We start from the raw sequence: 18,037 nt of genomic DNA, 5'->3' as shown, positions 1-18,037 counted from the left end.
GGCTCTGGAGAGGTTAGGATTTTTGTTTTGGTTGCAAGTAGCAAAAATTTCACTCAGTGGTCCATATGGAAATGGTAATTTATGGACTTTGTTAACATAGGCTTCAGGTACAGTGTGATCCAGAAATCCTCAATGTCCATAGGATTCTGGCTCCATTTCTCTACCTTTCCCTGCTCTGCCCTTCTCTGAGGGTGGTCTCTGACCTCAGGCCAGCCCACTTCACCGTCTGAGGCTGCACATCCACATGTCTTACTGTCCAGAGAAAAAAGGGGCTGAAGTCTAACATTCCCAGGCAAAAGTCCTGTCAGTCACTCTGATTGGGTGGGGTTGGGTCATAAGCTCACTACTTTACCACTAACTCTGCCAGACAGATGGGACCTTGATTGGGTTAAGCCCTTCAGAGCCCACCCCTGGAGCTGAGGGTTGTCAATCCCCCCCTATTCTCTTGCTTATGTGTGGGGAAGGGCAGCTCTTGTAAGGAACATGTGTGTCAAGAAGGGGAAAAGGACAGACCGAAAGGCGAAAAGCAAATGTGCCTTTGTACTCCACTCCCTGTCCACCCAATAGGCTCAACTCCAGCCCCTCCCCAGAGGTCTTGGGTGAAGGGACTATGCAGGTCCTCTGATCACCCCCTCCACTCCTTCACTGTAGAAGTAGAGGCCCACGGGACACACCCACTGAGGGGACACGAGGGCAGACAGTTGGACCAGCTTGTCCGTGATGAGGCAGCATAGCTCCAGAGCAGGCAAGGCCACTGAGGTCACATTATAGAGCTTAGGAATTATCAGAAGAGCATTCAAGCTGAGAAGCTGAAGGACATGGTCAGATGTAGAAAGATGCTCTGGCTGCCCTGTGGAGGATGGCTCAGGACTCGAGGCAGTAAGCTAGGGACCTGGGCAGGAGGGGATGGTGCTGGACCAAAGCCTGGTGTGGGAAGGAGAAGAAGGGACAGGCGGGAGGGATGCTTAGGAGGCCTAGTGAACAGGCTGTGAAGCTGACAGGCCATGGCAGGAGTGGGAGCAAGGGGGGCGTTTAGGAAGAGGCCCAGGTCTCTGCCCTGGGGACTGGGGGACAAAGAGGCTGTCCCTGAGATGAGGACTGGGGAGAAGGAACAGGTTTGGGGGAGACACTAACGCCATTTGGGGTCATGGTTGGTGTGGGAGGTCTGACAGACTTCTAGAGGAGCCTGTCCAGGAGGCTGTGGGAGCCCCAGGTCTGGGGCTCAGGAGGGAGGTCAGCGATGGCCAAGCAATACGCACAACAGTCAGTGGTACAGATACATCTATCAACAAAATTCACTGCATTGATGCGATTAAGGAGAATGTGATGAGATAACATCCTGTTCTGACCTAAGTCCATTCAGGCTGCTGTAACGGAAGACCATAGACTGGGTGGCTTACAAACAACAGAAATTTCTCAGAGTTCTGGAGGCTGCGAAGTCCAAGATCAAGGCGCTGGCAGATTCGGTGTCTGGTGAGAACCTGCTTCCTGGTTCATAGATGACCATCTTTTTACTGTGTCCTCACATGATGGGATGAGGAAAGTCACTGAGGTCTCTTTTATAAGGACATTAATCTCAGATATGAGGGTTCTGCCCTCACAGGCTAATCGCCTCCTGATACCATTACATTGGGAGTTAGGTTTCAAAGAGTAGCCCCCGCTCACCGCAACTAGAGAAAGCCCACGCGCAGCAACGAAGACCCAATGCAGCCAAAATAAATAAATAAATAAATAAACAAGAAAAACAAAGACAGATGGCATATGGCATGTGGTAGTTAAATGCCAAAGCCATTTTCATTAAAATTTTATAGGTAGAGTCCACACATATGAAAAACTAGAGCTAATAAATGCGTTCAGCAAAGTTGCAGTACACAAAGTCAACACACAAAAATCGGTCGCATTTCTATACACCCGCAATGAATAATCTGAAAAGGAAACTTAAAAAAAATCCTATTTACAACAGCAACAACAAAAAGAATAAAAGTTTTAAGAATAAATTTATAGGGACTTCCCTGGTGGTCCAGCGGTTAAGACTCTGTGCTCCCAATGCAGGGGACCCGGGTTTGATCCCTGGTCAGGGAGTTAGATCCCGCATGCTGCAACTAAAGATCCCGCATGCCACAACTAAGACCCGGCGCAGCCAAATAAATAAATAACTATTTAAAAAATAGATTTACGCAAGGAGGAAAAAGACTTGTATACTGAAAGCTACAAAACATTGCTGAAAAAAATTAAAGAAGACTTAAATAAATGGAAAAACATCCCATGTTCATGAATTAATATTGTCGACAATACTATCTGAATTAGTTTGCTAGGGCTGCCATAAGGAAATATCACAGACTGGGTAGCTTAAACAACAGAAATTTATTTTCTCACAATTCTGGCCAGAAATTCAAGATCACAGTGTCAGCAGGTTTGGTTTCTGAGGCCTCTCTTCTTTTTTTTAATTAATTAATTTATTTATTTATTTTTGGCTGTGTTGGGTCTTTGTTTCTGTGCGAGGGCTTTCTCTAGTTGCGGCAAGCGGGGGCCACTCTTCATCGCGGTGCGCGGGCCTCTCACTATCGCGGCCTCTCTTGTTGCGGAGCACAGGCTCCAGTCGCGCAGGCTCAGTAGTTGTGGCTCACGGGCCTAGTTGCTTCGCGGCATGTGAGATCTTCCCAGACCAGGGCTCGAACCCGTGTCCCCTGCATTGGCAGGCGGATTCTCAACCACTGCGCCACCAGGGAAGCCCTGAGGCCTCTCTTCTTGGCTTGCTGATGGCTGCCCTCTTGCGGTGTCCCCACGGTCTTTCCTCTGTGTGGTCACATCACTGGTGTCTCTTTGTGTGTCCAAAGTGCTCCTTTTATAAAGACTCCTTTCAGATTGGATTAGGGCCCACTGAGCCTCATTTTAAAGTAACCACATTTGGGGACTTCCCTGGAGGTCCAGTGGTTGACTCCACGCTTCCACTGCAGGGGTCGCAGGTTTGATCCCTGGTTGGGGAACTAAGATCCCACATGCCACGCATGGGGAGCGGCAGAAAGAAAGAAAGAAAGAGAAAGTAATCACCTTTTTAAAGGCCCTATCTCCAAATACAGTCCTGTTCTGAGGTACTGGGGGTTCGGGCTTCAACATATACATTTTAGGGGAACACCATTTAGCCCATAACACGACCCAAAGTGAAATACAGATTCAGTGCAATCTCTATCAAAATCCCAATGGCAATTTTGCATACATATCCTAAAACTCATATGGAACTCCAAATAGCCAACACTATCTTGAAACAGAAGAACAAATTTGGAGGACCCATACTTCCTAATTTCAAAACTGCAAAGCTGCAGTAATCAAAACAGTGTCTTACTGGCATAAAGACAGACATACAGACCAATGTAATAGAATAGAGAGCTCAGAATAAACCCTCACATATATAGTCAACTGATTTTTGACCAGGTGCCAAGACCATCCAAGGAGAAGGGACACTCTTAACAACAAATGGTACTGGGAAAACTGGATGTCCACATGCAAAAGAAAAAGTTGGACCCTTACTTTATACCGTGTACAAAAATTAACCAAAACCAGATCAGATTCCTAAATTTAAGGGTGAAAACTATACTGGGAATTCCCTGGTGGTCCAGTGGTTAAGACTCAGCACTTTCACTGCCATGGGCCCAGGTTCGATCCCTGTCAGGGAACTAAGATCCCACAAGCCACGCAGGTTGGCCAAAAAAAAAAAAAAAGTTAAAACTATAAAACGTAGGGGAAAATCTTGACCTTTGATCTGTCAGTGATTTCTTAACTATGACACCAAAAGTACAGGCAACAAAAGAAAAAACAGATAAATTGAACCTCATCAAAATTAAAAACTTTTGTGAATCAAGGGATATCATCAAGAGAATGAAAAGCCAACCCATTGAGTGGGAGAAAATATTTGTAAATCATATATCTGATAAAGACTAGTATATAGAAAATGAAGAACTCCTATAACTCAACAACAAAAAACCACAGGCAACTCAATTTAAAATGGCAAAGGACTTGAACAGACATTTCTCCAAAATAGATATGTAAAATAGCCAGTAAGCACATGAAAAGATTGTTTAACATCATTAGTTATCAGGGAAATGCAAGTCAAAACCACAGTGAGATATCACTTCACATACATTAGGATAGCTATAATAATTAAAAAACAGCAACAAATACAAGTGTTGGCAAGGATGTGGAGAAATTGGAACCCTTGTATATTGCTGGTGGGAATGTAAAACTGTTCAGATGTCATGGAAAACAGTTTGGTCATTCCTCAAAAGGTTAAACATAGAATTACTGTATCATTCAGCAGTTCCACTCCAGGGTATATTATCCAGAAGAATTGAAAACATATTCTCCAACAAGTACATGTACATGCATGTTGATATCAGCAGTATTCACAAAGCCAAAAGGTGAAAACAGCCCAACTGTCCATCAGTGGATGAATAAATAAATGTATATCCATACAATAATACAATAGTATTCAGCCATAAAAAGGCGTGAAGTACTGAAATACTCTGTAACATCTATGAACCTCAAAACCAATATGCTAAGTGAAAGGAGCCAGACGTCTAAGGTCACATATTTTATGATACCATTTATATGAAATACCCAGAATAGGTAAATGCACAGAGACAGAATGCAGATTGGTGGTTACTAGGGGCAAGGAAAAAGGAAGGAATGGAAGGCAACAGCTTAAGGGGAATGGGTTTCCTTCTGTGATGATGAAAATGTTTTGGAGGTAGATAGAGGTGGTATTTGCACAACAGTGTAAATGTAATAAATGCCACTGAATTGTTCACTTTAAAATGATTAATTTTATTTCAATTTCACCTCAACGTAAAATATATATATGAATATGTATATAAAATGTATATAAAAAACAGTACAGTATTTACCAAGAATAAATATTTAAAAACAGTATGGGGACTTCCCTGGTGGTCCAGTGGTTAAAAATCCGCCTTCCACTGCAGGGGATGCAGGTTCGATCCCTGATCGGGTAACTAAGATCTCGCATGCTGTGGGGCAACTAAGCCCACACGCTGCAACTACTGAGCACGTGGACCACAACTAGAGAGACTGCGTGCCACAACTACAGAGCCAACGCGCTCTGGAGTCCGCATGTGGCAACTAAGACCCAATGCAGCCAAAAATAAAAATTAAAAAAAATAAATATTAAAAAAAACAGTATGGTATTTACCAAGAATAAATATAGACCAGTAGAATACAGTAGATGACTTAAAATATGTCTGATTATTGAAGAGATTTAATATGATACAAATGTTTTTCACTTTGGTGAGAAAGTGATAGTTTAATAAATGTTTCTGAAAAAACTGACTGTGAGGATGAAATCAAATTTAGATCACTACTTCACACCATATGCAAAAATTAATTCAAGATTAATAATAAAAATTACATGTGGAAAAACACAAATACTTTACCAAAAAGTTTTGGAGACTATTTGTTTTACTTTGGCATGGGGAGAATTTCCTAAGCAAAAGGGAAAGGGAAAGTTACATAAATTTGACTATGTAAAAATTAAAATTTTGCATGGCAAAAGATGAATAAATAAATTATAAATGTATATATGTATATATATTCAGAAAATAAACACTAGACCAAAGAAAATAGTTGTAACATATATGATAAAACGTTTTATCTCCAATACGCACAAGTACCTAAAAATTTATAGAAAAATGCAATAACCCCACAGAAAATTTCAGAGAAGAGGAAATCCGAATGTTCAATAAACACAGGAAAGGATGCTCAACCTCATTAGTACAGAAATCCAAACCCAGTTTTACTGAGAAATAATTAACATACATCACTGTAAGTTTAAGGCATACAGCATGATGGTTTGATTTGCATGTAATGTGAAGCGATTACCACAATAGGTCCAGCTTAAGTCCATCTCTCATATAGATACAATAAAAAGAAAGAAAAAAGGCAAACAATTTCTCCTTGTGATGAGAACTCATAAGATGTACTCTCCTATCAACTTCCCTATATATCATACAGCAGGGTTAGCTCTAGTCATCAAGTTGTACATTACATCCCAATTATTTATCCTATAACTGGAAATTTGTACCTTTTGACCACCTTCCTCCAATTCCCCCTCCCCTCACTTTAAGGATCTTTACTGCAGCATTGTTAGAAGTGGCAAACAAGTAAACAAAAATAACACAAACATTAATATGGGAACCATTACATGAATTGTATATTCACGCTGTGGGATATTATGCAGCCGTTTTTGTTAAAGTGTCAGAAATATGCCCACTGATCTCCAGAGATGTCTTTAGTGTATTGCTAAAAAGCACTGTGTTTTTTAGAAAATATGTATAGTACGATGCAGTTTTTCTTTAAAAACTTTTTTTAAAGACACAACTTCGGAATTCCCTGGCAGTCCACTGGTTAGGACTCCGGGCGTTCACTGCTATGGCCCCAGGGTTCAATCCCTGGTGGGGGAATTAAGATCCCCGCAAGCCACCGGTGCAGCTTGGGGGGTGGGGGTGGGGAAGACACAACTTGTTTACACACCCACTCATTCACTCATTCAACAAATATTCATTGACTGTCTACCTCGTGCTGGGAATACAGCAGTAAAGAAAACCGATAAATATCCCTTCTCTCATGGAGTTGACATTCTAAATGATGGAGACAAGAGAATTGAGAAAAAGTGGAGATGTTAAATAGGCGGGTGTGATATAAATGGAAGAATCGGGGGTAGGGATAAAAAAAATTGGGAATCCTCCGCATATATGGTGGCATTTAAAGTCATCAAGACTGGATGATTTTTGTAAAGTTTGTGCGTATTCGTACAAGCTCGGAGAAAGTGTGGAAGGACGCACGCACTGAGAGACTAGAGAAAGACCTAGGGTCAAATCTCAGCCGTTAGTCTCTTGGAGGTTTACCCAGCCTCTCAAAGCCTGTCTGTAACATGGGAAGAATAACACAGCTATCCAAATGGCTCCACCACCGCCACCTCTTGGTTTAGAAAAGCTGCCACGCAGGTGTAATCTCCAAGACAGAAACGTAGTATCTCGAAAGCCCACGCTGAAGCTAGGGCGGCCATATTGGCTACGGGAGGCGGGGAGGCGTTGCGACCGCTGCCATTTTCAGTTAGGGCAGGTGGCGATTTCCGGTCGCCATCTTGAGTGACAGCAGAGGCGGAGCTCCGACTAACATGTTCCTTAAAAGCCGGGCTCCGAGGGCACCTCCCCGAGAGCGACTGAACGCTAACCCCGGCAGGCGGAGGCAGACAGTCGCAGCCCCGCCCCCGGCTTTGGGCTCCACCTCTCGGCCCCACTTCCGCCGGGCGAGGCGATGTAGGCGTCGCTGCCGTAAATCGGGCGGGCGGTTTGCCGCATCACGGAAGATGGCGGCCGCGGCGGTGAACGGGGTGGCGGGAGCCTCGAGCTCGGGGCCTGCGGCGGCCTCGGGCGCAGTCCTGCAGGCCGCGGCCGGCATGTACGAGCAACTCAAGGGCGAATGGAACCGTAAAAGCCCCAATCTTAGCAAGTGCGGGGAAGAGCTCGGCCGTCTCAAGGTAGGGATCGGCCGGGGGTGCTTCGAGGGGTCCAGACCCAGGGGGAGGCCGCAGCGCCGACACGACTAGGACGGGCTGGGCGATCCAATAGGGTGAAGGATTCGGAACAGCCAAAGTGCGGGCTTGGAGGAATGAAGACGTGAGAGGGGTCTGGAATGGACCAAGTGCGGCCCCACGGTGGGGGGTGACGGAAAGAGTGTTTCTGGCACAGACGAGTGAGAAGTTAAAATTTTGGTGCTTGGAGACCTAGCTGGCTGAAGTGGCAGGACGGGGCTGTCAGAGTTTTTCTGATGGAGGGTTCTGGACGACACCAAGTGGGGAATGAGGACTGGACAGGGTGATGGAAGAAGGAGGCTGAGATGATGGAGTTCCTGGTTAGGACCAGGTCAAGTTAGGATCTGAGAAATCTGGGGCTTAGGGATGCGTCTGTGGGGAGAGGGGCCCAGCCAAGTTGTGAGGGCAAGACTGAACTTAGGAAAAATATTCTTATAGTAGAGGACCAGAATGGGGCTCGGGTTGCTTCAGGCCAAGTGTGTTTGGGAGAGAGTACAAATACAGTGGGCTGGACCAAGTTGCTGACGGGGGTGTATCTGATAAGGGATGGTGTGTGGGCTGGACTATGGGAAGAGGTTAGCACCCTTTCCTCCCTGGTGTAGATGGAGGGGGGTAGCTGGGCCCAGCCCACCAAAGTATGGGAAAAGATTGCCAAAGAATTGAAGGTGCTAGTGTCTCCCCACCCCTTGATTCCATTGGGTCAGGCATGGAGTGGCCTTCCTGTTTCCCCAGTGGATCTATTAATACTTGTAATATAAGGTCATCTTAAATGAGCCCTCATCATGTGCCCAGGCCCTGATCTGAGGGCTTTATGAGGACTGACTCTTTTAATACTCATAACAACCTTATGAGTCAGGGATGATGATTAGCTCCATTTTTTAGGAGGGAAAACCAAGACCTAGAAGAAGGTAAGTAACCTGTACTTGAAGTCCCATCTTCTTTCCTTCCTTCCCCTGCCCTCCTCGTCAGCTGGTTCTGTTGGAGCTCAACTTCCTGCCAACCACAGGGACCAAACTGACCAAACAGCAGCTCATTCTGGCCCGTGAGTGTCACTGGGGTTGGGGGGGTGGTGGTGGTGGTGGTTATGGGCTGTGGTCATGGCAGGAATGGCAGCAGTGGTGGTCAGGGTCGGAGAACAGTCACCTCCTGAGAGCTTCCCCTGTTACCTACAGGTGACATCTTGGAGATCGGGGCCCAGTGGAGTATCCTACGCAAGGACATCCCCTCCTTCGAGCGGTACATGGCCCAGCTCAAATGCTATTACTTCGATTACAAGTGAGGATGGGCCCTGTCCCTAATTTGGTTTGCGTGTGTGTGTGTGCGGGGGTGTTACATGATGGCTTTTTATCCTTGTTGCTCTAGCCACTTGAGACATCTTCCTTCACTTGGGAATTACCCCTTTGCCTAGCTGTGTCGCCAGAAGCCTCAGGGTTAGGGGTTGGCCTGGAGGTCCTGAGTCTGGGATTATACCATCCAGTCTCTGTTGCGCTCCAGTCTGTCTCCGCCTTCACATTCCCTCTCTAAATTTCCACTCCCCAATGTAGCCACTATCCCCTTTTACCTGCCTTGGCCCCAGCCTTGTCCCCTCAGATTCATCCCTCCATGGCAGCCAGTAGGTTCTTTGTGACACTAAAATTTGACCATGTTTATCATATGCTTAGAACCTGTCCTGGCTCCCCATAGCCCTCAGGTTTCAGACCAAGCTCTTTGCTGTGGCCTCCAATGCTGTATCAGCCCTGACCCGTCTGTCTGCGTCTCCCCCATCCCAGCCCTGTCTCTCCCACTGGACTGTGAGTCTTCTATAAGCGAAGGGTCTTAGTCACTGCTGTGTCCCAGCACTGCCTAGCATGGAGCCGGGCCCAGAGCAGGGAGTCACTGGCTGTGTGTTGAATATGAAACTGAATGGCTTCATAACTGAATGGGGCTTGCATGGACTAATGATTAAGAATTTGACATCAGAAACCAGACAAACCCGAGTTTGAAACTAATTTTGCCACTTCCTGATTATATGGTCTTGGGCAAATGACTTTACTTCCCTAATCCTCAGTTTCCCCCAAAAAGTGAAGGTGATGATTCTTAATATCATAATCATAGTTAACACTTATATAGTATTTATTTGGGCCAGATACTGTTCGAATCACTACCTGGATTAAATCATTTAATAACTTAACTCTTATTTATTTAACCCACCTCTGTCAGATGGGTACTGTGGTGATACCCATTTTACAGTTGGGGAAACTGAGGCTAAGTCACTTTACTGGTGTGAGGTCACTTTCTAGGGCCCATATGATTGTGACTTTTTCATGTCTCTTTGGGCCTCAGTTTCATCTGAAAACCCAGGACTCGATACCCCTCCAAGGAGAGAGCATCAGGCAGTCGTCAGGTTCCCTGAAGCCTGGAGTGGGGCGCTTGGTCGGTACCTAAGCCCTCCTTACCTTGGTGTCCCACCCTGGTCCACAGGGAGCAGCTCCCGGAGTCAGCCTACATGCACCAGCTCTTGGGCCTCAACCTCCTCTTCCTGCTGTCCCAGAACCGGGTGGCTGAGTTCCACACAGAGTTGGAGCGTCTGCCTGCCAAGGACATCCAGACCAATGTATACATCAAGCATCCGGTGTCCCTCGAGCAAGTGAGGCTGAGGAAGGGGGAGGGGAGGGCCTGGCTAAAGGGAGTGGTACAGGGACAGACATTCGGGAGGGCTTCCTCCCAAATGAGAGGGTTCACCCATCTTTCAGCCTATGGACTCATTTGTCCAACAGCTGTTGAGCCCCAGCCCTGTACCAGGCACTGTGGTTGGTTTTCAGACTCTACAGTGAACAAAACAGTTAGAATCTCTGATTTTGTGAGGATGACATTCAGGTGAGGAAGTGGACAATAAACAAAAAGATTAAATAACCTGTATATGGTCTGTCAGATGTGAAATGCTGTGGAGAAAAATAAAGCAGGAAGGAGGGTGGAGGGGCAGGGGCAGGGTGGTCAGGGAATGCCTTGCTGAAAAGATGAAACTTGAGAAGGACTTGAAAGGGGTGAAGAACCCAACCACGTGGTCATCTGGGGGGAAAATGGTCCAGGTAGAGGGAACAGCCAGTCCAAGGGTCCCAAGGCAGAAACATGCCTGGTGTGTTTGAGGGGCAGCAAAGAGGACGGTTTCTGGAACAAGGTGAGCAGAGTCAAGGAAGAGCTGTAGTACCTAAGGTTAAGAAGTAGTTCTTAGAGCTGAGGTTTCATGGGAGGATTTCGCTGTGGGGAGAGGATGGGAGAGAGGGCATTTATGGCAGGGGCAGCACAGCTTGGGCAAAGATGTGGAGGAATGAGCTTGGGGTGCCTCCAGCTCTGTCTCCCTCCTGGAAAATAGATAATTAGATACTAACCAAGGGCAGGCTTGGAGAGTGTGTGTGTTTGTGTGTGTGTGTGTGTGTGAAAACCAGGGAGGGCTTCCGGGAAGAGTAGGACCCAGTCTGCATGGGGAATGGGTGACTGTATGGCAGAGAGTGTTCTAGTAGAGTGTAGATTATGGAGGCACTGGGAGTATGGTGAGGCCTCAGCAGGTAGGCCCCTGTGCTGCCTCTTCCTCACCCTCTCTTCTTCCTCACCCCTGTCCTCTACAGTACCTGATGGAGGGCAGCTACAACAAGGTGTTCCTGGCCAAAGGCAACATCCCTGCTGAGAGCTATACCTTCTTCATCGACATCTTGCTTGACACTATCAGGTGTGTGGGGGGCCAGGGTCGTGTGGAGTTTAGAAAGAGCCTGGACTCTGGAGTGAGACAGCTCCGTGTTTAAGTCCCATTCTGGCCACTTGTGATCTGGGGAAGCTGGGCACATCAGGTCTCCTTTTCTGTGAACTGGAACTGGTCGTGAGATGGGGGTAAGAGCCCTCATCTCACTATGGGCTGTGTATGTGTGTGCCTGTGGACATCAGACCCTGAGTATGGACTTGGCACCCAGACAGCACTCAGCAGACAGAGACCCTGCTGCTTCTCATGGAAGTGCTCCACGAGTCATATGGCTTCATCTCAGAGTGTGGGCCCAGGAGGCCCAGAGATCTGAGTGTGGACCCTACTGTGGCCCTAGCTTTGCAACTCTAGTCAAGCTACTCTCCCCTGAGCCTTGATTGGTTGAACAGGGCAGGTAACACATTCCAGCCATCAGTGCTGAACTGAAGGGTCCGGCCTGAGAGGACAGGGCCTGGAGAGTTGTCTGTGCTCAGTAATGAGAATCTCATCTTCCCCCAGGGATGAGATTGCTGGGTGCATCGAGAAGGCCTATGAAAAAATCCTCTTCACTGAGGCCACCCGGATCCTCTTCTTCAACACACCCAAAAAGATGACAGACTACGCCAAGAAGGTGGCTGGGGTGGAGGGCAAGGGACCACGGGACCAGCGAGCCAAGGGGTGCACTCACTAACAGCAGGGTGGGGTGGCCTGGAGGGACACTGGAGCAAGACTGCCCAGGTTTAAATCCAGTTGTGTGACCTCAGGCAAGTTGCCGAACTTCTCCGAACTTCAGTTTCCCTACGTGTAGAAAGGGGCTAGAGTTTAATATGTGGGATGAGCTTAGCCCAGCACCTGGCACCAGGTGCAGGTGGAGGCTTAGCATATGTTGGTTGCTGGGCTTATCAGAATTCCTTGGAGGTTACAGCTTTTCCCCACAAGACTTTGCTTCATTTGGTCTGGGGTATTTGTGTGGGAGCAGTGCCCCTGGAGATGCTGATGCATGGGGTGCAATAGCCCTGGTGACTGAGGAGGGTCAAGATCAGACTGGAAGAGGTGAAATTGAACTTGAGCGATTGTGACAGCTGATACTTAGTGATCGTTTACTCTGGTCCAGACACTATTCTCAGCACTTTTGATTCACTGAATCCTCACAGCAGACCCAGAAAAGTGTGTGATTAGGGTCCCCATCTCAAACGTGGAGAAACTGAGGCACAGAGAGGTGAAGTTACTTGCCTAGGGTTGTGCAGGGTAGAGTAGGGTTGGTGAGAAAAGCGAGCCAGGGCCCACATGGGTAAGGGGAGGGTGCCTGTGTGATCACCGACCCATCTCATCTCTCCCTTCTTGCAGCGAGGGTGGGTCCTGGGCCTCAACAACTACTACAGCTTTGCCAGCCAGCAGCAGAAGCCGGAAGATACCACCATCCCCTCCACGGAGCTGGCCAAACAGGTCATCGAGTATGCCCGGCAGCTGGAGATGATCGTCTGAGCCCACCAGGCACTGGGGTGGAGCAGAGCTTGCATTATTTAAGGCAGTTGCAGTGCAGGGTTTCCCCCAATAAAGGTGGATTGACATTTTCTCTCTTAGGCCCTTGTCTCCCCGAGTGGAATGGTAGGGACGTAAGTTCTTATCTCTGAAGAACTTGGAGGTTTGGGGGCCCTAGGAGGTCTGAGATAACCCTGGGTCAGCCTCCGTCCAGTGGCCATTGCTCGAGGTCTCAAACGCAGATGTCCACTGTGGGGGCCCAGTGGCACAGCGGGGGGAGCACAGGCCCCGGGTAGAGGGACTGTTGCAGGCAGCTGTGGACACACAGAAAGGCCAGACCAACGTATCAGTGTTTCAGTGAAGGGGGCGAAGTGTCCTGATTTTGAAAAATGTTTGCAATGAATTAAACCAGTTTTTTAAAATGACATGCTAAATGGACCTCTGTGGAACAAAAGGCATGGGCCCTGCCATGGGCTTGCCTTGGTTCCCACTCTTCTGAGCCAGTGCTGTGACTTATGACCTCCTGCACCTCCCAGCCTGTTTCCTGCCTTGAAGTTCTCAAGAAGGTGTTTAAGGCAGAGTCCAAATCTGGCTGAGCCATTTGTGGTTTGTGGGATTTTCAAGAAAGTCTCCTAGAGTCGGTTTCCCCAGCTGCAGAAAGGGAATGATCATTCCTGCTTTCCAGAGTGATTTGCACTGAACCCCTGTGCTTGGCACCAGATCGGCTTGGAAATGGGGCTGATGGTATTAAGGGGAATGAGAACATCTCACCCCTGGGTGCATCAGTCCACGTGCTGGATGAATGGAACCTCTCTTATTGCTAGTCTGGGGCCAGCCTCCTGTGGCCAGGATGTGGTGCTTTCATGGAGACCTCTGCCCCGCCCCACCCCTTCAACCCTTAGCCAGTGACTGACAGACATCTAGGCATCTAGGCATCTGGATGGTTATTTTATTGTCAAGGAGAGGAAGGCAGAGGGCGTTGAGCAGACTGCACTCAGTTGGAATGGGTAGCCTGCAAGTCGTAGTGCTCCAGCCCAGCTACCAGGGAGCCGGCCAGCGTGATGGTGGTGACCCAGCGTGGCTCACTCAGGTGGTTGGTGGGTGTGCTCAGCCTAGGGAGAGGGTAGAATCTTCAGGACCTGGCTATGTGGCCAGGCCCTTACCCCTTCTAGGCTCCACTTTCTCCATCTGTATAAGGGACCATGTCTGAATATCCCAAAGGTAGTTTAGGGCAGGGCTGTATCCACTTAAACTTAGTAGGAAAGGGGGCTGAGGGTTGGTGATAGTAGTTCTCCCAACTCCCCCTTCAGGTCCCAGCTGAGCCCCAGAGGTACCAGGGCAGAGGGTCTCCCAGTTATTCAGGTTCCTCAGGAGCCAGGGTCAGACAGACCCTGATGACCAGATCCTGAGATTTAGGGGTGAAGGAGAGGTAACTGGAGGATGCAGTGTCTCCCCTGAATCTGCGGAATCAGGAGTAACCTCTGCACCACAAGGACTGGGATATCAGTGCCCTCTGGCGGTCAAAGTCTTGGGTCAGTCGGGAGAAGGTGCCAAAGGCTGGAGGGGTAAGGAGTCTGGGGGGCTAGGCCTGGGGCTTCCTTTGGAGGCCTGCATTTATACCCGTTTGGTTCCAGAAGACCATCATCTCCCACCCCATCCCTGAAGAGCCTGGGATGTGGTCCTTCTTGATGTCATCAGGGACAGGGTCAAGGCAGTGAATAGGGTCAGGCCAGCTGGGACCAGTTCTCCCTCCGTGATGGCTCCAGAGAGCAATAAGAGGGCCAAGGGTCACGTTGGAGGTCTGGATACTAAGGAGCGGGGCCAAGGTGTTCTCTGTCAGGGATCAGCATGATACCAAGGCTCCTCTTGGTTCTGAAGGGTTGGAGCTCAGCTGGGTTTGAGATGCAGCCAAGGGGAGGGTCTAGGGTCAGCTGGGGTCAGGACGCCAAAGGGTTGAATGGGGCACTCCAGGAAAGTCGGGTTCAGGACTTGGAAGGGTATGCCTCCCCTCCCTACTCCTCGACCTCCCCTCACCAGGCAGACACGTTGCGTGGCAGGCGGCGATGGCGTGGCTGGTGGCGGCAGTAACACTTGAAGGGACAAGAGTTAAGCACCTGGAAGGATGGCCAGTGGCGCGCGGCGCCCGAGTTAACCGTCCCCGCTGGAGGAGCCCCGCTGCCACCACCCCCTCCACCACCGCTGTCAGTCACAGTAGTTGCAGTACATTCGCGAGAACCATCTCCAGGCGCGCCATTCTCACGCGGAGCGGCCCGGGCTGCGCGGGGACCCTTGTTCCGGCGCGTGCGGACCTTGACGGGCGCGGCCGCAGGTGGGGATGGCTCAGCCACGGTGGGAGCTGGAGCCGGGGGTGGGGCCGGGCCTGGGGCCTGGTCAGCGGCCAAGGCGAGGGGCAGAGAGGGAGCCGGAGCGGGAGCCACGGCCGACTCCAAGTGGCCAGGGCTTGGTGTGGGCGGGAGCGCCACGGGCAGCGGCGTTGGCTGGAGCACGGGCGGCTGCGGCGCGGGAGGCGGCGTGGGTGGTGGCGCGGGTGGGTGCTGCGGCGCTGGCGGGTGCTGCGGCGCTGGCGGCGGCGGCAGCAGCAACTCTTGCGGGCTGGGAGGCCCGGGGCGCACAGTCTCGCCATTGGTGGGCGCCGGGAAGATGAACACAGGCGGCGCCAGCAAGGCGGGTGCGGGCCTCCGGGGCCCGGAAGGTGGATGCATCTGCCCTGCCGCAGGCTGCGGGGAGCCCCTGGGCCCTGAGAGCGCGACTGCGCGCCGTCGGGGCGCCCCGACGCCTCCGCCAGCTCCACTGAAGCGAAAGTGGCGTTCAGGGCCATCAGGGGGGATCACCCAGTCAAATTTGGGCTTCGAGCCTGGGAAGGTGGTGTAGGATGGAGGAGTAAGGGTCCGGGCGTGGGACGCAGGCGCCGAGGGTGGTCCAGAACACCCCTCGCCGTCTCCATCACCGCCCTCTGCTTCCTGAGTTCCCCGAGGGACCTCTCCCGAGGGGCGAGAGGCCTCAGGAGCCAGAGGTCCCTGCTTCAGGACCTCAGCGTAGGAGATGGCGCCCGAGGCGGCGGAGAAGAGTCCTCCTCCGCCGCTGCCCCCGAGAGAGGCTTTGGCCGCTAAGGAACTCGACGCAGCCGCAGGGGACAGCTGGGGCCCCGACTTGAAGGTGACTTTACACAACAGGCTCAGGCCGGGCTCGGAGGCCACAGACCGGGCCATTTCGCCCTCGCCTGCTTGGGGAGGTGCCCCTCTGCGGGCTTCGCCGGCCGTCTGGCCCTCGCTACCGTGCCTGGCCTGGCTTTCTGTAGGGGTTGCGGCGGATGTGGCCAGAGCAGGAGTGATTCTGCGTTCCGGGGGCTGCGGGTCGGAAGGTGTCGGTAGTGGCGGCTTCCGCGGCTCCAAGGGCGGCGGAGTCGGGGATGGGGCCCTCGGGACAGGGTCGGGGTCCTCTCCGGTTAGTTGCCGGGGCGGCGGCGGCAGCGGGCGGAGGTTGGGAGGGTCGCCCTGGCCGCGATGGCTCGCCTGCAGCAGACCGCGGATCCGGGGCACCGGAGTGCCCGTGGGTTTTCGCCACTTAGACGGCGCGGGCAGCAGGGTCCCCACGGGGGGCGGGGGTGGTGTGGAGACCGCGGCCGCAGTCGCCTCCTCTGAAGGGGGCGTCACTGGCGAGGGCAGTTCTAAGGTCAGGGGCAGGGGTGAGGGTGAGGCCTGGGGCTCCGGGGGTACCAGGAGTCCCGGGGGCGCGGAGCTGCCAGGGAACCAGACGCCCAGCCCGCGAGCCAGGCGCATGGCCGGGGAGGAGGGGGTCCTCTCGGGCTCCACAAGTGATGTCCGGCGGGAGTTGGAGGACCGGTCCGAGGCCTGCTCTTTTCGGGAGCCCCCGCCCGCGGACGGCTCCGACTGCACGTTCCCCATTTCTGACGGAGGTCGGGGACTGTGGTCAGAAAAACTTCCGCCAGTCAATCTGCCAGGGCTGTGGGGTCCCCACGAGGCTGGCTGTACTTGGTCCTATCCGTCAGCACCGGCCCCGCCCTTGTCCTCCAAGATCCACTCAGGCACTAGTCTCTCCCCGCATTCCTGTTCCGTGACTCTTGATGTTCACATCTTCTTCCCTGTGGCCCCATACAGTTGCTGTTCAGATACTTAGTCCTCCATCCTCCTAGTGTACTAAGGTTGGGTCCCTGTCTCCCTGGCTGGTCCCTCATATCACATCCCTACACTTTGACCACGTCTCAGGTCTCTAAGCTCCAAGACACAGGTCTTGCCCGCTTTCCTGTCAGTCATTCAGGCCACATCACTCATGATGGTTGTGCTCTGTAGCCTATAAGACCTACAAAGAGTTCAAGCTTTTCTCCGCGGACTCCAGGCTCCAGAGGCCCAGGCCCCGCCCCCGCCTTCTGGTCCTGCCCCGATTGTCAGGGAATCTGGCCTTCTCAACACCCCCCGCCCCAGGTCTGGCCCCGCCTCCGCTTAACAAATTCCCGGTATTCTTGTCAGGCTAACCGCTCAGTCACCACCTCTAACCCTCAGATCTCTCTCTCTGTGTTGATCATTTGGTCCTGCCCTCTTCCCAGGCTTTAGTCCTAAATTTCTTTTCCCGCTCCTGGTCTAGCTGCAGGCCTCACACTCAGGCCCCACCCCTTTACCCAAGCTCCGTCCTGGCTACTCCTTCGCTCAGAGGATCCCACTCACCGACTCCTCCAGCTGACCAAAGTTCAGACCGCGGCCCCCTGGGCCCAGGGCAGGGCGGGGAACGGCCGTAGCAGAAAATAACCGAAAAGAACGGGGGTGCGGGTGAAGGCAAGTGGGCGAGACTGCGAGGGCGGACCCCGAGATCTAGGCCACGCCCCCGGGCTCGAGGCCCCGCCCTCCTTGAACCAGCTTGGGCACGGCCCCTTACGAACCTGGTTCTCCCTTTGAAATACTAGGGAGTCTTCTTCCCCGCCCCCAAGCCTTGTAGTCCTAGGCCCCACCCCTATAGAACGTTTTAAGCCCCTCCCCTTTATAATGCCCCGCCCCTCTCCGTTAGTCTCTCTCCCGAAGCCCCGCCCATTACAAACACTGCTACGTAGCTCCTCCCTTTTGGAGCTCTCCGTCGTCCAGCCCCTAAAGACAATTTACTTATAAGCTCCGCCCTCTTAGGACTTGGCAACCTCTCTTCCCTAGACCCTCTCCTTCCTCGGGCCCGCCCAGAAGGCCCTTCCTCCGTGGACCCGCCCCTTTCTTGAC

The 18,037-nt window shown here is 51.4% G+C and overlaps 2 protein-coding genes across 3 annotated transcripts; one reads left to right on the top strand and one right to left on the bottom strand.

The window, feature by feature from the left end:
- Positions 1-7,171: 7,171 nt before the first annotated feature.
- PSMD8 (proteasome 26S subunit, non-ATPase 8) lies at positions 7,172-12,898 on the top strand. Its single transcript, XM_082439400.1, has 7 exons — positions 7,172-7,549; positions 8,573-8,645; positions 8,776-8,878; positions 10,064-10,229; positions 11,209-11,309; positions 11,835-11,946; positions 12,663-12,898. Exons 1-7 carry the CDS (start codon positions 7,187-7,189, stop codon positions 12,798-12,800), a joined length of 1,056 nt encoding a protein of 351 aa, XP_082295526.1. The 5' UTR covers positions 7,172-7,186; the 3' UTR covers positions 12,801-12,898.
- An 826-nt stretch (positions 12,899-13,724) lies between these two features.
- Positions 13,725-17,698, bottom strand: GGN (gametogenetin). 2 transcript variants are annotated; one of them, XM_082439316.1, is made up of 3 exons: positions 17,501-17,698; positions 14,832-16,742; positions 13,725-13,909 (listed from the first exon to the last, which is right to left on the bottom strand). In XM_082439316.1, the coding sequence occupies exons 2-3, from the start codon at positions 16,721-16,723 to the stop codon at positions 13,792-13,794; spliced, it is 2,010 nt and encodes a 669-aa protein (XP_082295442.1). In that variant the 5' UTR covers positions 16,724-16,742; positions 17,501-17,698; the 3' UTR covers positions 13,725-13,791. The 2 variants fall into 2 exon arrangements, with proteins under 2 accessions (XP_082295442.1, XP_082295443.1); XM_082439317.1 differs by having other exon boundaries at positions 14,832-16,725.
- Between the last annotated feature and the right edge of the window lie 339 nt (positions 17,699-18,037).

Source organism: Balaenoptera physalus, assembly GCF_965194825.1.
Source record: "Balaenoptera physalus genome assembly, chromosome: 19".
NCBI lineage: Eukaryota > Metazoa > Chordata > Mammalia > Artiodactyla > Balaenopteridae > Balaenoptera > Balaenoptera physalus.
This window is presented reverse-complemented; position numbering and strand designations above follow the sequence as displayed.